Here is a 15,778-nt window from a genome sequence, read left to right as displayed (position 1 = left end):
GACACCAAATTGTTTCTGTTTGCCATCACCACATGAGGATGTTACTCACACACACAATTGTGTTTCCATCACTGCAGGGGACAACTTACATTCATTTCCTGAAGACTTACCATAACCACTACTTGCCTAACCCTAATGTGGGAGAACTTTTCCTGGGCCAGTAAGGGTCCAGTTCTTATTCACACAGTTCTCTATTTGCTGTCAAAAAAAAAAAAACAGGCAAAGTCTAAACAGTTTGTTGAAAAGTAAGTAAGATGGCAACGATAACTATGGCTGCCTTATGTACTCATGCCTTCTTGTGTTTGTTGTTTTTTTGGTTTCTCGGGTCTTTTGCAACCCATTCTGTATTACTTTTACCAGAGAAGAACTGTTAAACATCGGACAACTCACACCAAACCACCTTTCTCTGACTTTCTTGAATGAAGAATGCTGTGTGGACATTCTGATCGGTGGCACAGCTGCAATCTATAGGACCTGGAGGAAGCGCCAGCGAGGGAAGCGAGCAGGCCCCTTAGTCAGGCTATGCCAGAGAGGGACCCGGACTCCACTCCCATCCATCCACGTAGTGAACGTCTGCTCTCTAGCCAACAAGATGGATGAACTGCTTTTTGTCAACAGGACCAACTCTGACTTTGCATGCTCTGCTGCTTTATGCTTTATGGAAACTTGGCTCAGTGTCTCCATCGTGGACAGTGCAATCCAAGTACCGGGCTTCCAGGTGTACAGAGTGGATCGCGTAATGGAGCTGTTCGGGAAAATGAGAGGAGGGGGAATCTGTCTCTACGTAAATGAAGGTTGGTGCACAGATGTCACAGTGCTACAGAGGACATGTAACACAGACCTAGAGACTCTTTTTATCAACTACAAACCTTTTTATGCCTGAGAATTTAACTCTTTCATTCTAATTGGAGTGTGCATAAGACCACAGGCCCCCGCTAGCGCACTACAGCTCCTGGCAGAACAGATAACTAGCCTGGAGCTAGAACATCCTGACTCTCCACTCACTGTTCTAGGGGACTTTAACAGAGCAAATCTCTCCCACGAACTGCCCAAATACAGGCAGCACGTCACCTGTCCCACCAGGGACAAAATCACACTGGACCACTGCTACACAGCAATTAAAAACGCCTATCGCTCTGTCCCCCACACAGCCCTTGGACCCTCTGATCACTGTATGGTCCATCTTATTCCAACCTACAGGCAGAAACTAAAAGCTGTAAAGCCTGTGGTCAAAACAGTGAAGAGATGGACTGAGCAGGCTAAGTCAGAGCTACAGGCCTGCTTTGACTGCACAGACTGGAGTGTATTTGAGGCTGCAACTACAGACTACAGACCTGTTGCCCTGACATCTGTAGTTATGATGTCCTTTGAAAGACTGGTGCTGGCCCACCTGAAGGACATTGTAGACCCCTTGCTGGACCCGCTGCAGTTTGCCTACTGGGCAAACAGGTCAGTGGACAATGCAGTGAACATGGCACTGCATTACATCCTGCAACACCTCAACTCCCCAGGGACCTATGCACAGGCCGTCTTTGTGGACTTCAGCTCAGCATTCAACACCATCAACCTGGACATCCTCTCCTCCAAACTGACCCAGCTCACTGTGCCCGCCCCCACCTGTCAGTGGATTACTAGCTTTCTGACAGACAGGAAGCAGCAGGTGAGGCTGGGAAAAACCACATCCAGCACCTGGACAATCAGCACAGGCACCCCCAGGGATGTGTGCTCTCCCCTCTGCTGTTTTCACTTTACACCAACAACTGCATCTCAAAGGACCCCTCTATCAAGCTCCTAAAGTTTGCAGATGACACAACAGTCATTGGTCTCATCCGAGACGGTGATGAGTCAGCCTGCAGAGGGGAGGTTGAGCAGCTGGTCCTATAGTGTGGTTGCGACTAGAGCTAAACATGCTCAAAACAGTGGAGATGACAGTGGACTTCAGGAAAAGCCCCCCCCCCAAACAGATGTCATGTCCCCACAACATGAGCAATACATGAACATACACATAACAACCTTGATGAAGTTAACAATGCAAAGAATGCAGAAAATCTGACTTAAAAAAAAACAAAACACCAAAATGGTTAATGGAGTTAAATTTGTACAGTGGTTTTGTATGCATTGCAGCACACTCCTGTGCTTTCACACTATATACCCATTCAGCCATTCACACTCCCAACCGCACACACATTCACAGACCAGTGATATCACTGGGGGTTCAGTGTCCTGCTCAAGGACACTTGAACATGTGGACTGGAGAAGCCAAGAATCAAACCACCAACTCTTCAGTTTTGAGATGACCAAGAGGGTTGGTGGTTTGATTCCTGGCTTCTCCATTTGTATTGCTCAAAACCAAAACATGCTGAAACATTCTGCCTTCTTCTGCTCTGTCCATAGCGAAGATCTGTTCCGAGACATGGCAGATCGGCTAGTTGAGGATGGCTGGAGGGAGTTGGGCTATGAGTATGTAATTATAGATGACTGCTGGATGTCCAAGCTGAGAGATGAACAAGGGAGGCTGCAACCTGAACCCACCAGGTTGGTCTGCTTCCCTCACTTTGCATATTAAGCATGTCTGTTCCATTAACATCCATTTCTGTGCAATCATTTGTCTTGACAGCTCTAAAGTAGAAATGTTCAGTTAACTTATTTAAATTATCCAAATTACCACCTAAAGGACACTGCTGCATTCATAATCCCAATAGGCAAAATTTTCCATTGAGTTTGCACTGTGATTTATATTCAGCAGACAGATTTTATTCTTGGGCAGATCTGATAGCTGACAACAAGACCATACATTTCATATTCTGAATGGCAGGCCACTTGACTGGGCAATAGACAAATAACATGTTGTATGTATTTGTATACAGTTATATGTATACAGTCTAAAGAGTAACATTACAAACTATGGTGTGTTGATCCGTTCATTGTATAAATATAACATACAGGTTCAACTTATAGTGCACAAGCTTGTTGAACTATTTAAGGGAAATATGCAGAGAGATTTCATGCTGCTGCATTGGCAATACTAATAACTGCACACTTTTATTACATAGTACATGGCATTATCCGTGCATATTTGGACTCCAAGGAATATTAAATTGACCCCTGATCTGAAACATGGATGGAAAACAGAGGAAAGGACATTTAATTTCTCTGACAGGTGCAGATATTTTAGGACCAGCATTATGTCTGGCACAGTGAAAACTGTCATGATTCTGTCCCGCCTGTTTCCATTCTCATGCTTTTATTTTGACATTGTCGTGGCAAGAGTGATATACCGACTGAATTAATTCAGACAAACCATTACAATTTAAAGGATCATTTAATATTACAATTATTCTGGATAGAGTAGTATTTAAGCAGATACTCTTGTAGGTAGGGAACAGAGAACAGAGATCAGAGAACAGAGACTCTCCTCTTACGATGGAATAGATAAAGCCTAAAGATTGTCGGAGCACCAGTCAGTCAGGTCATGTCATTTGTTATCAGTCCCGAGTCAGCATCTTCCCCAGCCGGCTGGGTCCCCAAAAAGTACATCGTCTACTGTTCACTGCAGCATGGTCCTTCTCCTCTCTCCTCTCAGGCTCACTCCTTTCTTATCCGCAGCCTCCCTTATGCTGTTGCGTCTATTTCTGAACCTAACTTCCTGTCTCCAGTTTCGGGAGACAACACCCTGAGATGTACTTCGAAAACAGGAAACATCTTGTTCCTGTTTTCCAACTCACATCAGCTCAGAATAGGGAAAATCAAAATATGACCATGTTGGCCTGAGACTTTAACGCCTCTAAACTCTAACAGCTGTGGTTAAGCACTGGCCTCTTCCTACAGCTAAAATTAAATCTAAAATAATTTCCGTATTACAGAACTAACAACTCCTCAATTAACCTTTAACCTTAACAGAGTCTTTCTCACATACCCTAGTGAATCCCAACTTAAACAACTCAATCAGTCAAGTCTCTAACGTCTCACACCTTTGCAACGTCAGTAGTAATTAACTATGGTGAACAAATCAACTGTATAAAATAACACATAACTTCCCATTCATAACAGTCAGACAAATGAACAAACATGGACATAAAAGTAAACAGAAATAAACAAAAATAAACAACCAGCATGAGATAACTGTTCCCCTTATAAGACACAAGTTCATGACAGAAACATTCATAAACACAGATATCTGAATACATCAGTTCCTAATCGGATACTAATACTTCCTAATACTAATCAATGAACCCAAGGAACACTACAAATCACTAATTAAACCTGATATTCCTACCTCATCCAAAAGGAAAATAGAGATCAACTTCTATTTTAAAGACAAACTTTTGATCTAACAGAACAATTCTCTACTAAACCATTTTCCTACACTTTAGAAACATGCTCGTACGCACTATAAATACTGTATTAGCATGACCAAACTCTCTACTTCGTAATTTCCAAGTTCTAATTTTGCTTATTTTCTAATATTTTCTAATTGAATCTATAACACACTGAGAATGAACAGTCATAGAGAAAAAAGAATAACCGACTAGATGATCCTCTTTCCCCCACATAACACCACAGATTCAATTACACACACATCTGTACTGTTAAACAAACAGCTTCAATTCTGCTACAACTCTGTTCGCTCCAAGTCCAGACAAAAACCCTGACGGGCAAAATTTCTGGACGACCCCCATCCTTTCCTTTTGAGACGTAAAAACCCCAATGATCACGAATGCTGGGGAAAACCGTCTTCCCTTTTGGGCGGTCACCAACGAGGCCTGCAGCAAACTAAATCCTGAAACTGAATTCAAAATGTAACATAACTATAACACAAGACATTTGTAATGTAGCTAAACTACTTATATAAAGCTCTAGCCAAAAATCTTCTACTAAGAGATGAGCTATGAAAATACTCAGTGACAATATATGAATGACAAGATACTAACTTCTAAGGTAACTAACTGCTATGCATGAATTGTGTATGTTTTGTGTTGTTTCTGACTATATAAAAGCCATACTGTAGATATTAGTCCAGGATAGGGTTTTACAATGCAGAATTGTGTACAACATGAATGCGTAAAATATAACATCCAAGTCCATTGTCCTTTGATCAGTTCAGTTCCCTGCAGTTTCACTCTGTCACCACTCGCTTTCTATGAACTGAACTGATCTATGCAGCAATACTTCAATCTTGTCACGGCTGCAATGTCTCTCTCTCACGACTTCTTGACTACATGACTGATCTCAGTACCTCTGAGTCCCTCCTCATGAGGGTCAGAACACAACTGGGTCATAACCAGTATTGTCATCAAGGTGAGCATCAGCTTCTCTCCCTCCTCATCCAAGGACTCCCTTGGATCACATCGTCTCCTCATGGAATCAGGATCAGCTCCAAGCCATCTCTGTCCTGGGGGCTTTCACCATGTACGGGCCTCCTTCGTAAAGGCGGGCTCTCTCCTCCTCCGAGGCACTTTCACATACACGACATCTCCGTCACTCATCTTGGGCTCTCTGTCCTTTAAGGCCTCTTTGTCCTGCAAAGAGGAAACACAAACAACACAGACCACACAGGAGCCAATACTCCTGCACATAGTATTAAGTAGTCTAACACAAAATCTCATTTCCTTATCAGGAAGCCAAAACTTGTGTTAACCTTACAAAGCAGCACTCTATAGACTACACCTAAATCTCCTATCTTTAAAGCTAAACAACCTCTCAACAATTAATCAGAATTTGAAACTAAAATATTTTTATCTCTCATTCATCAGAAGGTGACAAGTGTGGGTTTAAGGGCCAATCTGTGACTTCTGTAGGAAGAGATTTCAACATCCATACATGCAATCCAGCGAGGGTTAACACACACTGAGCAGAAAACACACAAAAACTAAAAAAACTATCATTTATCCATTGTCAATAAGAAGAAAAGTGTATTATAAGCAGAAAAATGTACTTGCATCTGCATGAAAATATTACTAAATCTGGATGAAACATCTAATTTAATTAGGTTGTGACAACTTAACCAGAAGTGCAAACAACAGTAAACTTTACCTTATATCCAGGTTACCTCCTGAAGAGAATCCTCCTGTACTGAATTTAGTCACAAGATTTACAGTATAACATGATAAGAAATAACCACTGTATGTCCATACATCCCATTACATTCAGAACACAGAGGTACAGTATCCTCCATTTGCTCAATTCGCTTTCCCCTCGCCCTGTACACTCACTAATGTATTTGTCATAATGTTATCCTTTTATCCCCTATCTCACTGTGAAAATGAAAATCTAAGGACTCCTATTACATCCTTGCCAGACCCTCTTGAAGAACTACAGGGTCCCAACACTAAAACAATCAATTAACTAACCAATTTTGCAATTAACAAAAACTAATCTACAACCTCTTTGATAATTACTCAACTATTTCCAAAAGTCAAAGCTTCTCTGCTTTTTGTTTCTCAACCATTCACTAGGTTTCTTTAATTCATATATCAGTACATTAAATTTATTGTTACTGAGATAAAGAATTCACTATCAATTCGATTTTAGTGCTGAGCAGGGGGCAGCCCTTGTAAACATAGTAAGGCTACATGAAATCAGGGAAGCGGTGATCTTTGCAAAAAGATTAATTTGACATAGCCTATATAGAAAGACAAAGGACACCGGCTATAGGCTACAGTGACAAGCAATGGTGCACTGATTCACACTGAATGGTGTAGTCTGTATTTGGTCGTCCACTGCATAATGACTGACTAAAAGAGCTCCTATACTTGTTTGCAAGTTGTGTTATTTGGAGGCAAAATTTGCTTTTGTTACCTATTTTAAATGTTTTAGCATGACTGGAGCCTTTTACAAATGAAATGTGTCATTTTACCATCAGTGACACTGTCTAGGCAAGGTTGTTAGCTGTTTTGAAAATGTAGAGTTTCAATTGATGGCTACTTCAAAGCAACTAGGTAAAACCGCAAGCTGAACCACGCCTAAAGAGAGAAGATCAGCGTCCAAAACATGAAAGAACACAATAAAACATAAATGCTAACTGAGCTAGTTAGAAGCCACACTTCAATTATTTCAGGTAAATTGTCTTTTAAAGATAATTTCACATAGTCTGGGAGAGTGAAGTCCAGTGTGTACTGTAACAATGATTGATTCAACAGTTCATGTTCACCCCCACAAAATGTATTTTTCTTACCATGGTCGGTCCAGGAGCCCCAGCTACTTTACTGTCTTTAACTGTAAGAGGACACCACTTGTCCCTCCTCTGACCAGCTGTCCATATATTTCACCTGTTCCTTACAGTACAGTAATTTATACAGTGAAGCTTTGTCCCTATTCAGCTAACATTGTTAGAAAATCATGAAGCAAACAATCAAAGAGTCATGAAGTCCTGGTAACACATCTCATAGTCCGATACATCATTTCCTCAATGCACTGGAGAACAGTACATGAGATCTTACCTGCCAATTTCCTCAGGTAATCCTGCTAAATTTATTAAACACATGAAAACAGCGACACTCTGAAAGATGCAGAACAGAAGTCAATCATATTAAACCACTTGACCTCAGGTGGAACATTCAACAACAGTGCATCTAAATTTAGAACTTCAGTTGAAAATGTATTACAACCTCAATTAAAGATCTAAGAGAATTAACCCACTGCTTAGATAATGTAGAGAATGTACTACACCATACTTACTTTTATTCAGTATCATTACTGACAAGATTGAAGTATTGCTGCATAGATTTCACTGTATAATCATTAAACCTCTTTGTTTTAACTCATAATCTGTACTTACCACAATACATGTGAAGAGCTGTTTCCTTTTTTCCTTCTTATTACAGCTACCTATTTCTCCATTGTGATAAGAGAGGATTATATTTGAACCTTCTATTTCTTAAATCAAATATATGAGTGTACTTTAAATTTAGTTTTGAATATTGGAGAGTGCAGTGAATGTGACAGACAGGGAGTGAGGCCTCTTGACAAATCATCATTAGTAAGTTCATTCACATTCTAACTGAATTTATAAAGGTGTTATCCACATCCAGACCAATACACCATGGCCTCAGCTTGTCTCACTCTTGGTCTTTTGCCCCCACAGTCATTTGGTTTTTTATGCAGTCAGAACCACAATGTCACATTCCAGCCACCAGCTCTTACAGCTCAGCAGTCTCTTTCCTGGCTCTTGGACTACAGGAAATAGTTTGACAAAGTCAACATGACTCACACTGTCTTTATTGTTGTCCCAGTGGTGAAAACTTAAGAGACTTTCTTCATAAGTCCCCTTGTCCCAGGGTTGCCCTCTTGACCCTGGGTCTGTCCACCATGAGACCACTCGGGGCATCTGTCTCTCACATGTCCCCACTTTCCACAGTGGAAGCAACGTGTTCTTTGGCCTGCAGGAAACCTTCTTGTCCTCTGAGGCCTTCCAGCCCACCCCCCTTGCCGTGGGTATATCAGCTGGGGGATGACAACAGCAGGCACTGAAGATGGAGGAGGTCTGGCTTGCTCAACAGGAGTCACAAGCACCTTGTTCTTCCAACTTTTTCCAGCCGGGGAACAAAGCGCCCCTTCACATTGGTGTGACATTGGATATACAGAATGGAGGAGTTTAGGTGTAACCGTTTACAAACACGCTTTGCAGATTTATCTTCAGCTTTATAATTAATTATCAACTTTTTCATCTCAGCACACAAATGTTTATTAAATGTTCCATCTGAGGGCCAGAATACTGACAAGTGTCTCGTTCTCCTGCTCCACTTTTGAGATAGTTTATAAATTTCCTCCGCCAGCAACAGATTTTTATTCCCAATCACTATAACTGGAGACGTGTTTATCATTTCAGACGCCATGACTCCTTCTTGAAGAATGTATAAATGTAAACCATGCAACTGGCAACAAAACTAATTTTTCAAAATACTATTTTAACCTCCCTGTTTCAACTCAAGTTAGATTCGATTTACTTCCTTATCATTACCCATGTACCAATAAGTCACTGAAAATGCGGTTCTGTGGCATAGTTCTTCTGGAATCTGATTTATTTTTAACCACTACAACATTACTTCCTGTTTTTGTTTCACCTCAGTTTTGGACTTTTTACTTTAATCGGCACTCATTGTTTTCACCTGCTTCTGATTGTTTGCACCTGTTTTCACCCCATTATAAGCAACCTTCCCCCACCAGTAACCTGCCAGATTGTTCTCTCTACCCATGTCAGACTTTCCAGCATTACTCTTGTTTCCCGTGTTTCCTGTTTTTGACTTCGGATTGCCTTGGACCACTTTATATTGCCTTGCCCTTCTGACTCAGACTGCTTCTCTGTGTATTGGATTATCGGACTTCCCTTTTTGACCTATCATTTTAGATCCCTTGGCTGTGTGAGTTTTGCTGGTTTTGACCTTGGACTGTATAAATGACCTGTGAGTGTTATGTGCTGACTCAGTGCTCGGCTTTGTGTTATCGTGTTGTCTGTAAGTGCTCTTATTAAAGAGACGGTGTTTTTACGTATCCTCGTCTGGCTATTTAATTGAGTTCACCCTCAATATCATCAGCTGCTTTACGTGCCAATCCTGATAGTACAATCTGGCCCAAATATAAACTCAGCCAGCGAGGAAGATGAGGTGTGGGAGTTGTGGAAGGAATTGAGCAGTTTCTGCCACCAGTTTTACAATCTCCAGTATCCTGCAGAGCATATACGGCTATGTGCACATATGGAGGCACTGATCTGGAACCGGTCCCATCTGGCGCACCTCCTGGAGACCGAGGACATGCTACTCCAGGTGAAGGAACTACAAGAGGAGGCCATTTTGGACTCTTGCTGGTTGGCAGGCTCACCCTGGGACACATTGCAACATGTCCTGTGGCATATGAGTTGCTCCCATGCCTCCTGCCCACAGCTTATACATAGAGCCAAACATTACATACCTTGATCTGCTAACTCAGTAAAAACAGGGGAAACCTCACAGACTTGAATTTTTCATGCGCAGCACCTCTAGCTTGATTGATATGCACTATGAGCTACACACAGAGGTATCAAACCTAGACATCAGAAGTTCACCAACCGTTGTAAAAACATTGATGTTAACAAGCAGTGTTAAAGAGTGAATAACATTAAATTCTACAACATATTATGCAAACTTACCTCATTATCTGTTAGGAGCTCCCTCACGTCTATATGCCTAGACTGTCTGTTTATGCATAAATGGCAAATAAAAATCTTGACTTGACTTGACATCTGATGAGGGCACACCAGCCACTGTGGCCATGTAACTATGACAAAGATAGAGGGCATGACGGCAATGGCCACACGGCCACCATGAAATTTATACCCTGCTGACAAATATTTAAAAGCCAGGTGTTGGCAAACCTGTAAAAACGGGTCCCGGAGAGAGAGCCAAGGAGCACAGGAAACAGACCATAACAGCAGAACTGGCCTCTGATGATCTGGCATCAGAAACCTTCAGAAACCTTAGAACAAGGGCTGTAGGAGACTATTGAACAAATTGTCTCTTTTCAGTCAGAATTCACACAAGAACAGCAAGGATGTGTACAAGAAGCAGCAAGAGGAGTTGAGAGAGAGAGAAGAATTATTAAAATGCTATGGCAGAATGCATAAAGTAATAAGTAAGGATAATCATGAGATGATTTATGTGTGTGTTTCATTTGAAATAATCATTAGAGAATGTGTAAGAATAAAATGTTAAATGATTGTATTACATGGAATGGTGAAAAGTGCTTTTATATCCAATCTCATCACAAAGAGTGGAGAATGCTGAGTCACAGAAAAGAGGAAGTAAGACACACATCCCTGAATAGGGGAAGTGAAATTGTGTGTGTATGACAGAGGAGTGTGATGAAAAATTAGAAAGACACTGAGAAAGTAATAAAAAATCATGTTCCATGTATAAAGTAAAGATTTGATTGATAAATACTGTTTAATCATATAGTTTAACAATCAACGATGTTAATAGTATGCCAACCTTCTCAACAGTGTCTCAGAAAGTTAAAACAGGCAGTGGAAACTCAGCGGTGTTAACAAGCAGCCTGGCTGCGGATACCTCATGGTGAAAACACAAGCAGCACTTTTCTGATTGGGCTTGTTGCTTGGGTGAATTCCGTACAAACCGGCTGGCTGTGTGAAGGGAGGTGGTGTTTAGAGAGTTGTATCAGAAAAAGATTTTATCTAAAATATCCAGCTGTTTACTTGTTACATAATACACACTATTGTTTAAATATCCTATCCTTAATAACATCTTATGTCAACTAAATACTGTGCAAAACAAATATGGTCTCAAGTGTCCAGTGACACAGCTTTCATTGGTTAATTCAGACAAAATGTAACACTTCCTCAAAGAGCCAGAGTATACTGGTTTATATAAATTTCTCAGTAGTAACATCTGAGGGTTTAAGGAGGTAGCTGCCACAATAACTGCAGGTTGTTGTTATTTGGGAGGTTTGGGGTCTTAATAACATGAAAGAGGGAGGTCTGCAGGGAACTCTGTTCGCAGGTTCATGGTAGTCAATTACTGAGTGAATATCTCCGTCATAAAACCTCAAGCAGTGTTTGGGGCTTTAATATGTTTCAAATATGCCACCTTAGTGTGAGAGGTTAAGTTTTATTTCTATGTCCAGGGGTTAGCATATCGTGGCCTTCATACACAGGTGATTGTTTTTTGAGAGACATTCTAAATAGAAGTCAAAAAGGTGTCAATGCATCTCTCAAAGCCAAAATTAAGTTCAGTGTAATTGAAACATTTGGGGCTGTAACTAAAACACTGAGGTGTTTTAGTAAAGTTTCCTTAAAGAAGCAGCATGTGCTTGATTTCCTCCAGGTTCCCAGGCGGCATTGCAAAACTGGCAAGGTATATCCATGACCGTGGACTGAAGCTAGGAATCTATGCAGACATGGGAACTCTCACATGTATGGGATTTCCTGGCACCACTCTGGATAAGATTGAGATTGATGCCCAGACCTTTGCTACCTGGGGGGTTGACTATCTGAAGTTTGATGGCTGTTATTCTAATCCTGTAGAACAAATGTTGGGTAAGAGAATCTACTAACCTGTTGCATAGTTGTATGCACTAGAAGGAACAGGAGATCATGTACCAGCTAGAGATCATCCTTATCTGGTGTCACAGGTTACCCTCTGATGTCCAAGGCTTTGAATGCTACAGGCAGACTGATGGCCTACTCCTGTAGTTGGCCTGCATATCTGGGAGGACTTCCACCTGAAGTAAGTGTCATCACTACAGCACTGTGAAACCCAGTAATTGGGTCACTGGGACATGGATAGAATTGTTCCAATATTCTGAAACAACATTGGATAAAGTTCACATGTACTGAAATTGTAAAGATGTTGATTTATACACTGAACAAAATTATAAATGCAACACTTTTGTGTTTGCCCCCATTTTTCATGAACTCAAAGGTCTACGACTTGTTTTATGTACACAAAAAGCCTATTTCCCAAGCATCCCAAACATGCTCACATGTCTGGTCATTATACTGGCCATGCAAGAACTGGGATGTTTTCAGCTTTCAGGAATTGTGTACAGATCCTTGCAACATGTGACCGTGCATTATGATGCTGCAACATGAGGTGATGGTCATGAATGAATGGCACAACAATGGGCCTCAGGATCTCATAACAGTATCCCTGTGCATTCAAAATGCCATCAATAAAATGCAGCTGTATTCATTGTCCTGTCTGATCGGTGTATCTGGGTGTTGGCTGTGGAGCTATGATAAACAACACTACATTCCTGTAAAATTCATAAAAGTGGAAGCATGGTGAATAGAAGGGGCCCAAGAATCAATTCTTGTGGGACACCGTACTTTATGGTGGTTGTTTCAGATTCATAATTACCGATAGTGACTACATATACAGTATGTCAAATATTTTGCTAGTTTCCAATTTAAGTTGCTACTTTAGGTCAGCTAGTCTAGAAGTTAGCTAAGTTAGTAGCTTAGTTGAGAGCAATGCCTTCCCCCTCTTCCTCTCCTTTTTTCTCTTGCTCTGAGTGTCGCATGTTCAGTTATTCCTCTGCCTCCTTTTGCGATAATGGTACTTGTAATAAATATCAGATTCTAGCAGCATTTCAATTGAGGCTCAACAAATTGGAAGCGCAGCTCCGCACCATGGAAAACATCCAAGCTAGCCTGGCCCATGTAGCCTGTGTGGGCCCTCCTTGTCAGGCCTTGGCTACGGGATGGACCCAGAATGCAGACACAAACTGTTCGTCTCTCTACCCTCTGGCTGGAGGTTCAGAAGTGTGAAGTGTAGGACCTCCAGACTGAAAAACTCTTTCTTTCCCTCTGCCACCAGACTCCTAAACAGCTGAGGAGTTTGTTACCAGGAAATACGTCATTTACTGTTTACATTCTCAGTTTGCACATGCATAATTGCACATGCATAATTGCACACTGACTGTTGACTGCTGCACATTCTCTCTGTTATATTCTTATATATTTGTTATTATATTGCTGCATTTTCTGCTTAAAATGCCTTAGATTTTGTGTTACTTATTTATCTACTTTATATTTCATTTGTATTTTGTGGCATTCATGTGGACGGCAAAGTAAGAATTTCATTGTACAGGGAAACACGTTTCCTAATTGTGCATATGACAAATAAACACTTTGACCTTGACCTTGATCTTACTATTATTAAAATTATAGAGAAAAAAATAACAACAAATCCCCCTCTTGTTGGCAACATTCAAAACTCCCTTTAACAGAAGAAACCTCCAGGTGGTTGGCCTTCTGCTTTGGCTGATTGGAGTGAGTGGGTAAGAGGAGAGAGAAAAGAAAAGCAACAATACACAACAAAGACAACAACAAACAAACACTGGGCTGGTTGGTGTGGTGGGGGACTGCTCATCAGAAACACACAGCTCCAGAGCCAGGGCTGCCTACAGAAAGGTACAGGGACAGAGAGAGCGGGCACACTACAGGAGAGAGGAGACACAGTTAATGATATGTAATGATGGCACATAAAAATAAAATGGAGAGCATAGAAAATGGTCAGACAGAAGAGGGTTTTGAGGGAAAACTATTAAGTGTTCAGTTTTGATGCTGTATGTCATCAGAATGTGATTAAAACAGTGAGTGGGTTTATTTACAATTTGAGAAAAGCCAACTGAGTCTAATAATGAACAGAATGCATTGTTGAGACTGTCATTGTCAGCATCTACTTGAATATTAATGTCGCCTACTATGATTATTTTATAATATGATTATCTGTACTAAGCACTAAATCAGACAAAGTCTGAGAATTCACTTAAAAACTCTAAATAAGGAGCAGGTGGACGGTATACAATAACAAATAGAACGGGCTTTTGAGTTTTCCAGTTTGGGTGTGAGAGATACAGAGTGAAGCTCTCAAATGAGTTATAATGACATATACAGTGTCTATAAAATCTTTTCACCCACTTGGATATTTTACCCTTTTTTTTATTTTATAAATCAGTCATGCTCGATATAATTTGGCTTTTTTGACAAAAAAAAGTTACAAAAAAGTTTTTTAATGTCAAAGTGAAAACAGGTTTCTACAAAGTAATGTCAAATAAACCAGTTTGGGTGTGAGAGATTCAGAGTGATGCTTTCAAATGATTTATAACTATGTTTAGGTCTACGATTGATTAATAGGCTTGAGTCAAAAGATCGCTGCCACACCTCCACCTCGGCCTGTGTTTCGAGGGATGTGACAGTTACTGTGACCAGGTGGAGTGGATTCATTTAGGCTGACATATTCTTCCTGCTGTAACCATGTTTCAGTAAGACACAATAAGTCAATGTGATGTTCACTTATCAAATCATTCACTAACAGAGATTTAGATGAGAGAGATCTGATATTTAATAGTCCACATTTGATTGTCCTATTACTTTCTACTATAAGAGGAGTCATCTTAATTTTAATTAGGTTCTTATGAATAACTCCTCTGGAGTTGATTCTTGATTTATATAATTTAGGTGGGCGGGGGGCAGACACAGTCTCTATGGGGTACTGGGAGCGTTGGGTGGGTAGCAGCTGCAAGGAGACAGCAGAGAGGCATGTAAGACTGTGACCCTGCATCCTGGACTCAACTCTGGGTTGTCATAATTTAGGTTGTAAAATAAACTCGTCCAGATTTCTAGATAAGAGAGCCGCACCACCCAAAGTGGGATGGATGCCATCTCTGCTAATCAGACCAGGTTTTCCCCAAAATGTTTTCCAGTTATCTATGAAGCCCATGTTATTTTCTGGGCAACACCTAGACAACCAGCGGTTGAATGACGACATGCGGCTAAACCTGTTATCACTGGTCATATTGGGTAGGGGTCGAGAGAAAACTACGGAGTCCGACATTGTTTTAGCGAATTTACACACCGACTCAACATTAATTTTAGTGACCTCCCACTGGCGAAGTCGGGAGTCATTAGCGCCGACGTGAATAACAACCTTACTGTATTTACGCTTATCCTTAGTCAGCAGCTTCAAGTAGGATTCAATGTCACCCGCTCTGGCCCCAAGAAAACATTTGACTATGGCCGCCGGTGTCTCTAGCTTCACGTTTCTGACTATGGGTCACCAATTACCAGAGTTGTTTTGTCAGTTGGTGTGTCGCTGAGTGGGGAAAATCAATTTGAAACGTGAACAGGCAGGTGATGCTCCATGGACATTTGTTTGGAGCTATGACTCTTGCGAACTGTCACCCAGCCACCTGTCTGAGATCTCGGCTGCGCGAGAAGATGTGGGGGGCGGCTAGCTTGGGCTAAGCTACGTCTAGGAGGCTCCCCACCGGCTTACACCGCCCA

At 41.1% G+C, this 15,778-nt stretch overlaps 1 protein-coding gene across 1 annotated transcript in view; it reads left to right on the top strand.

Moving 5' to 3' along the window:
* The window catches only part of LOC109973040 (alpha-N-acetylgalactosaminidase-like), a 57,387-nt gene that overhangs the window by 20,060 nt on the left and 21,549 nt on the right, over nt 1–15,778 (top strand). Inside the window, exons 3-5 of the mRNA XM_020622347.1 lie at nt 2,395–2,535; nt 11,814–12,025; nt 12,121–12,215. Coding sequence (XP_020478003.1) covers nt 2,395–2,535; nt 11,814–12,025; nt 12,121–12,215 — 448 coding nt within the window. The remainder of the gene's footprint in view (nt 1–2,394; nt 2,536–11,813; nt 12,026–12,120; nt 12,216–15,778) is intronic.

The sequence above is a fragment of the Monopterus albus genome, unplaced genomic scaffold (assembly GCF_001952655.1).
Source record: "Monopterus albus unplaced genomic scaffold, M_albus_1.0 scaffold278.1, whole genome shotgun sequence".
Classification (NCBI taxonomy): domain Eukaryota; kingdom Metazoa; phylum Chordata; class Actinopteri; order Synbranchiformes; family Synbranchidae; genus Monopterus; species Monopterus albus.
This window is presented reverse-complemented; position numbering and strand designations above follow the sequence as displayed.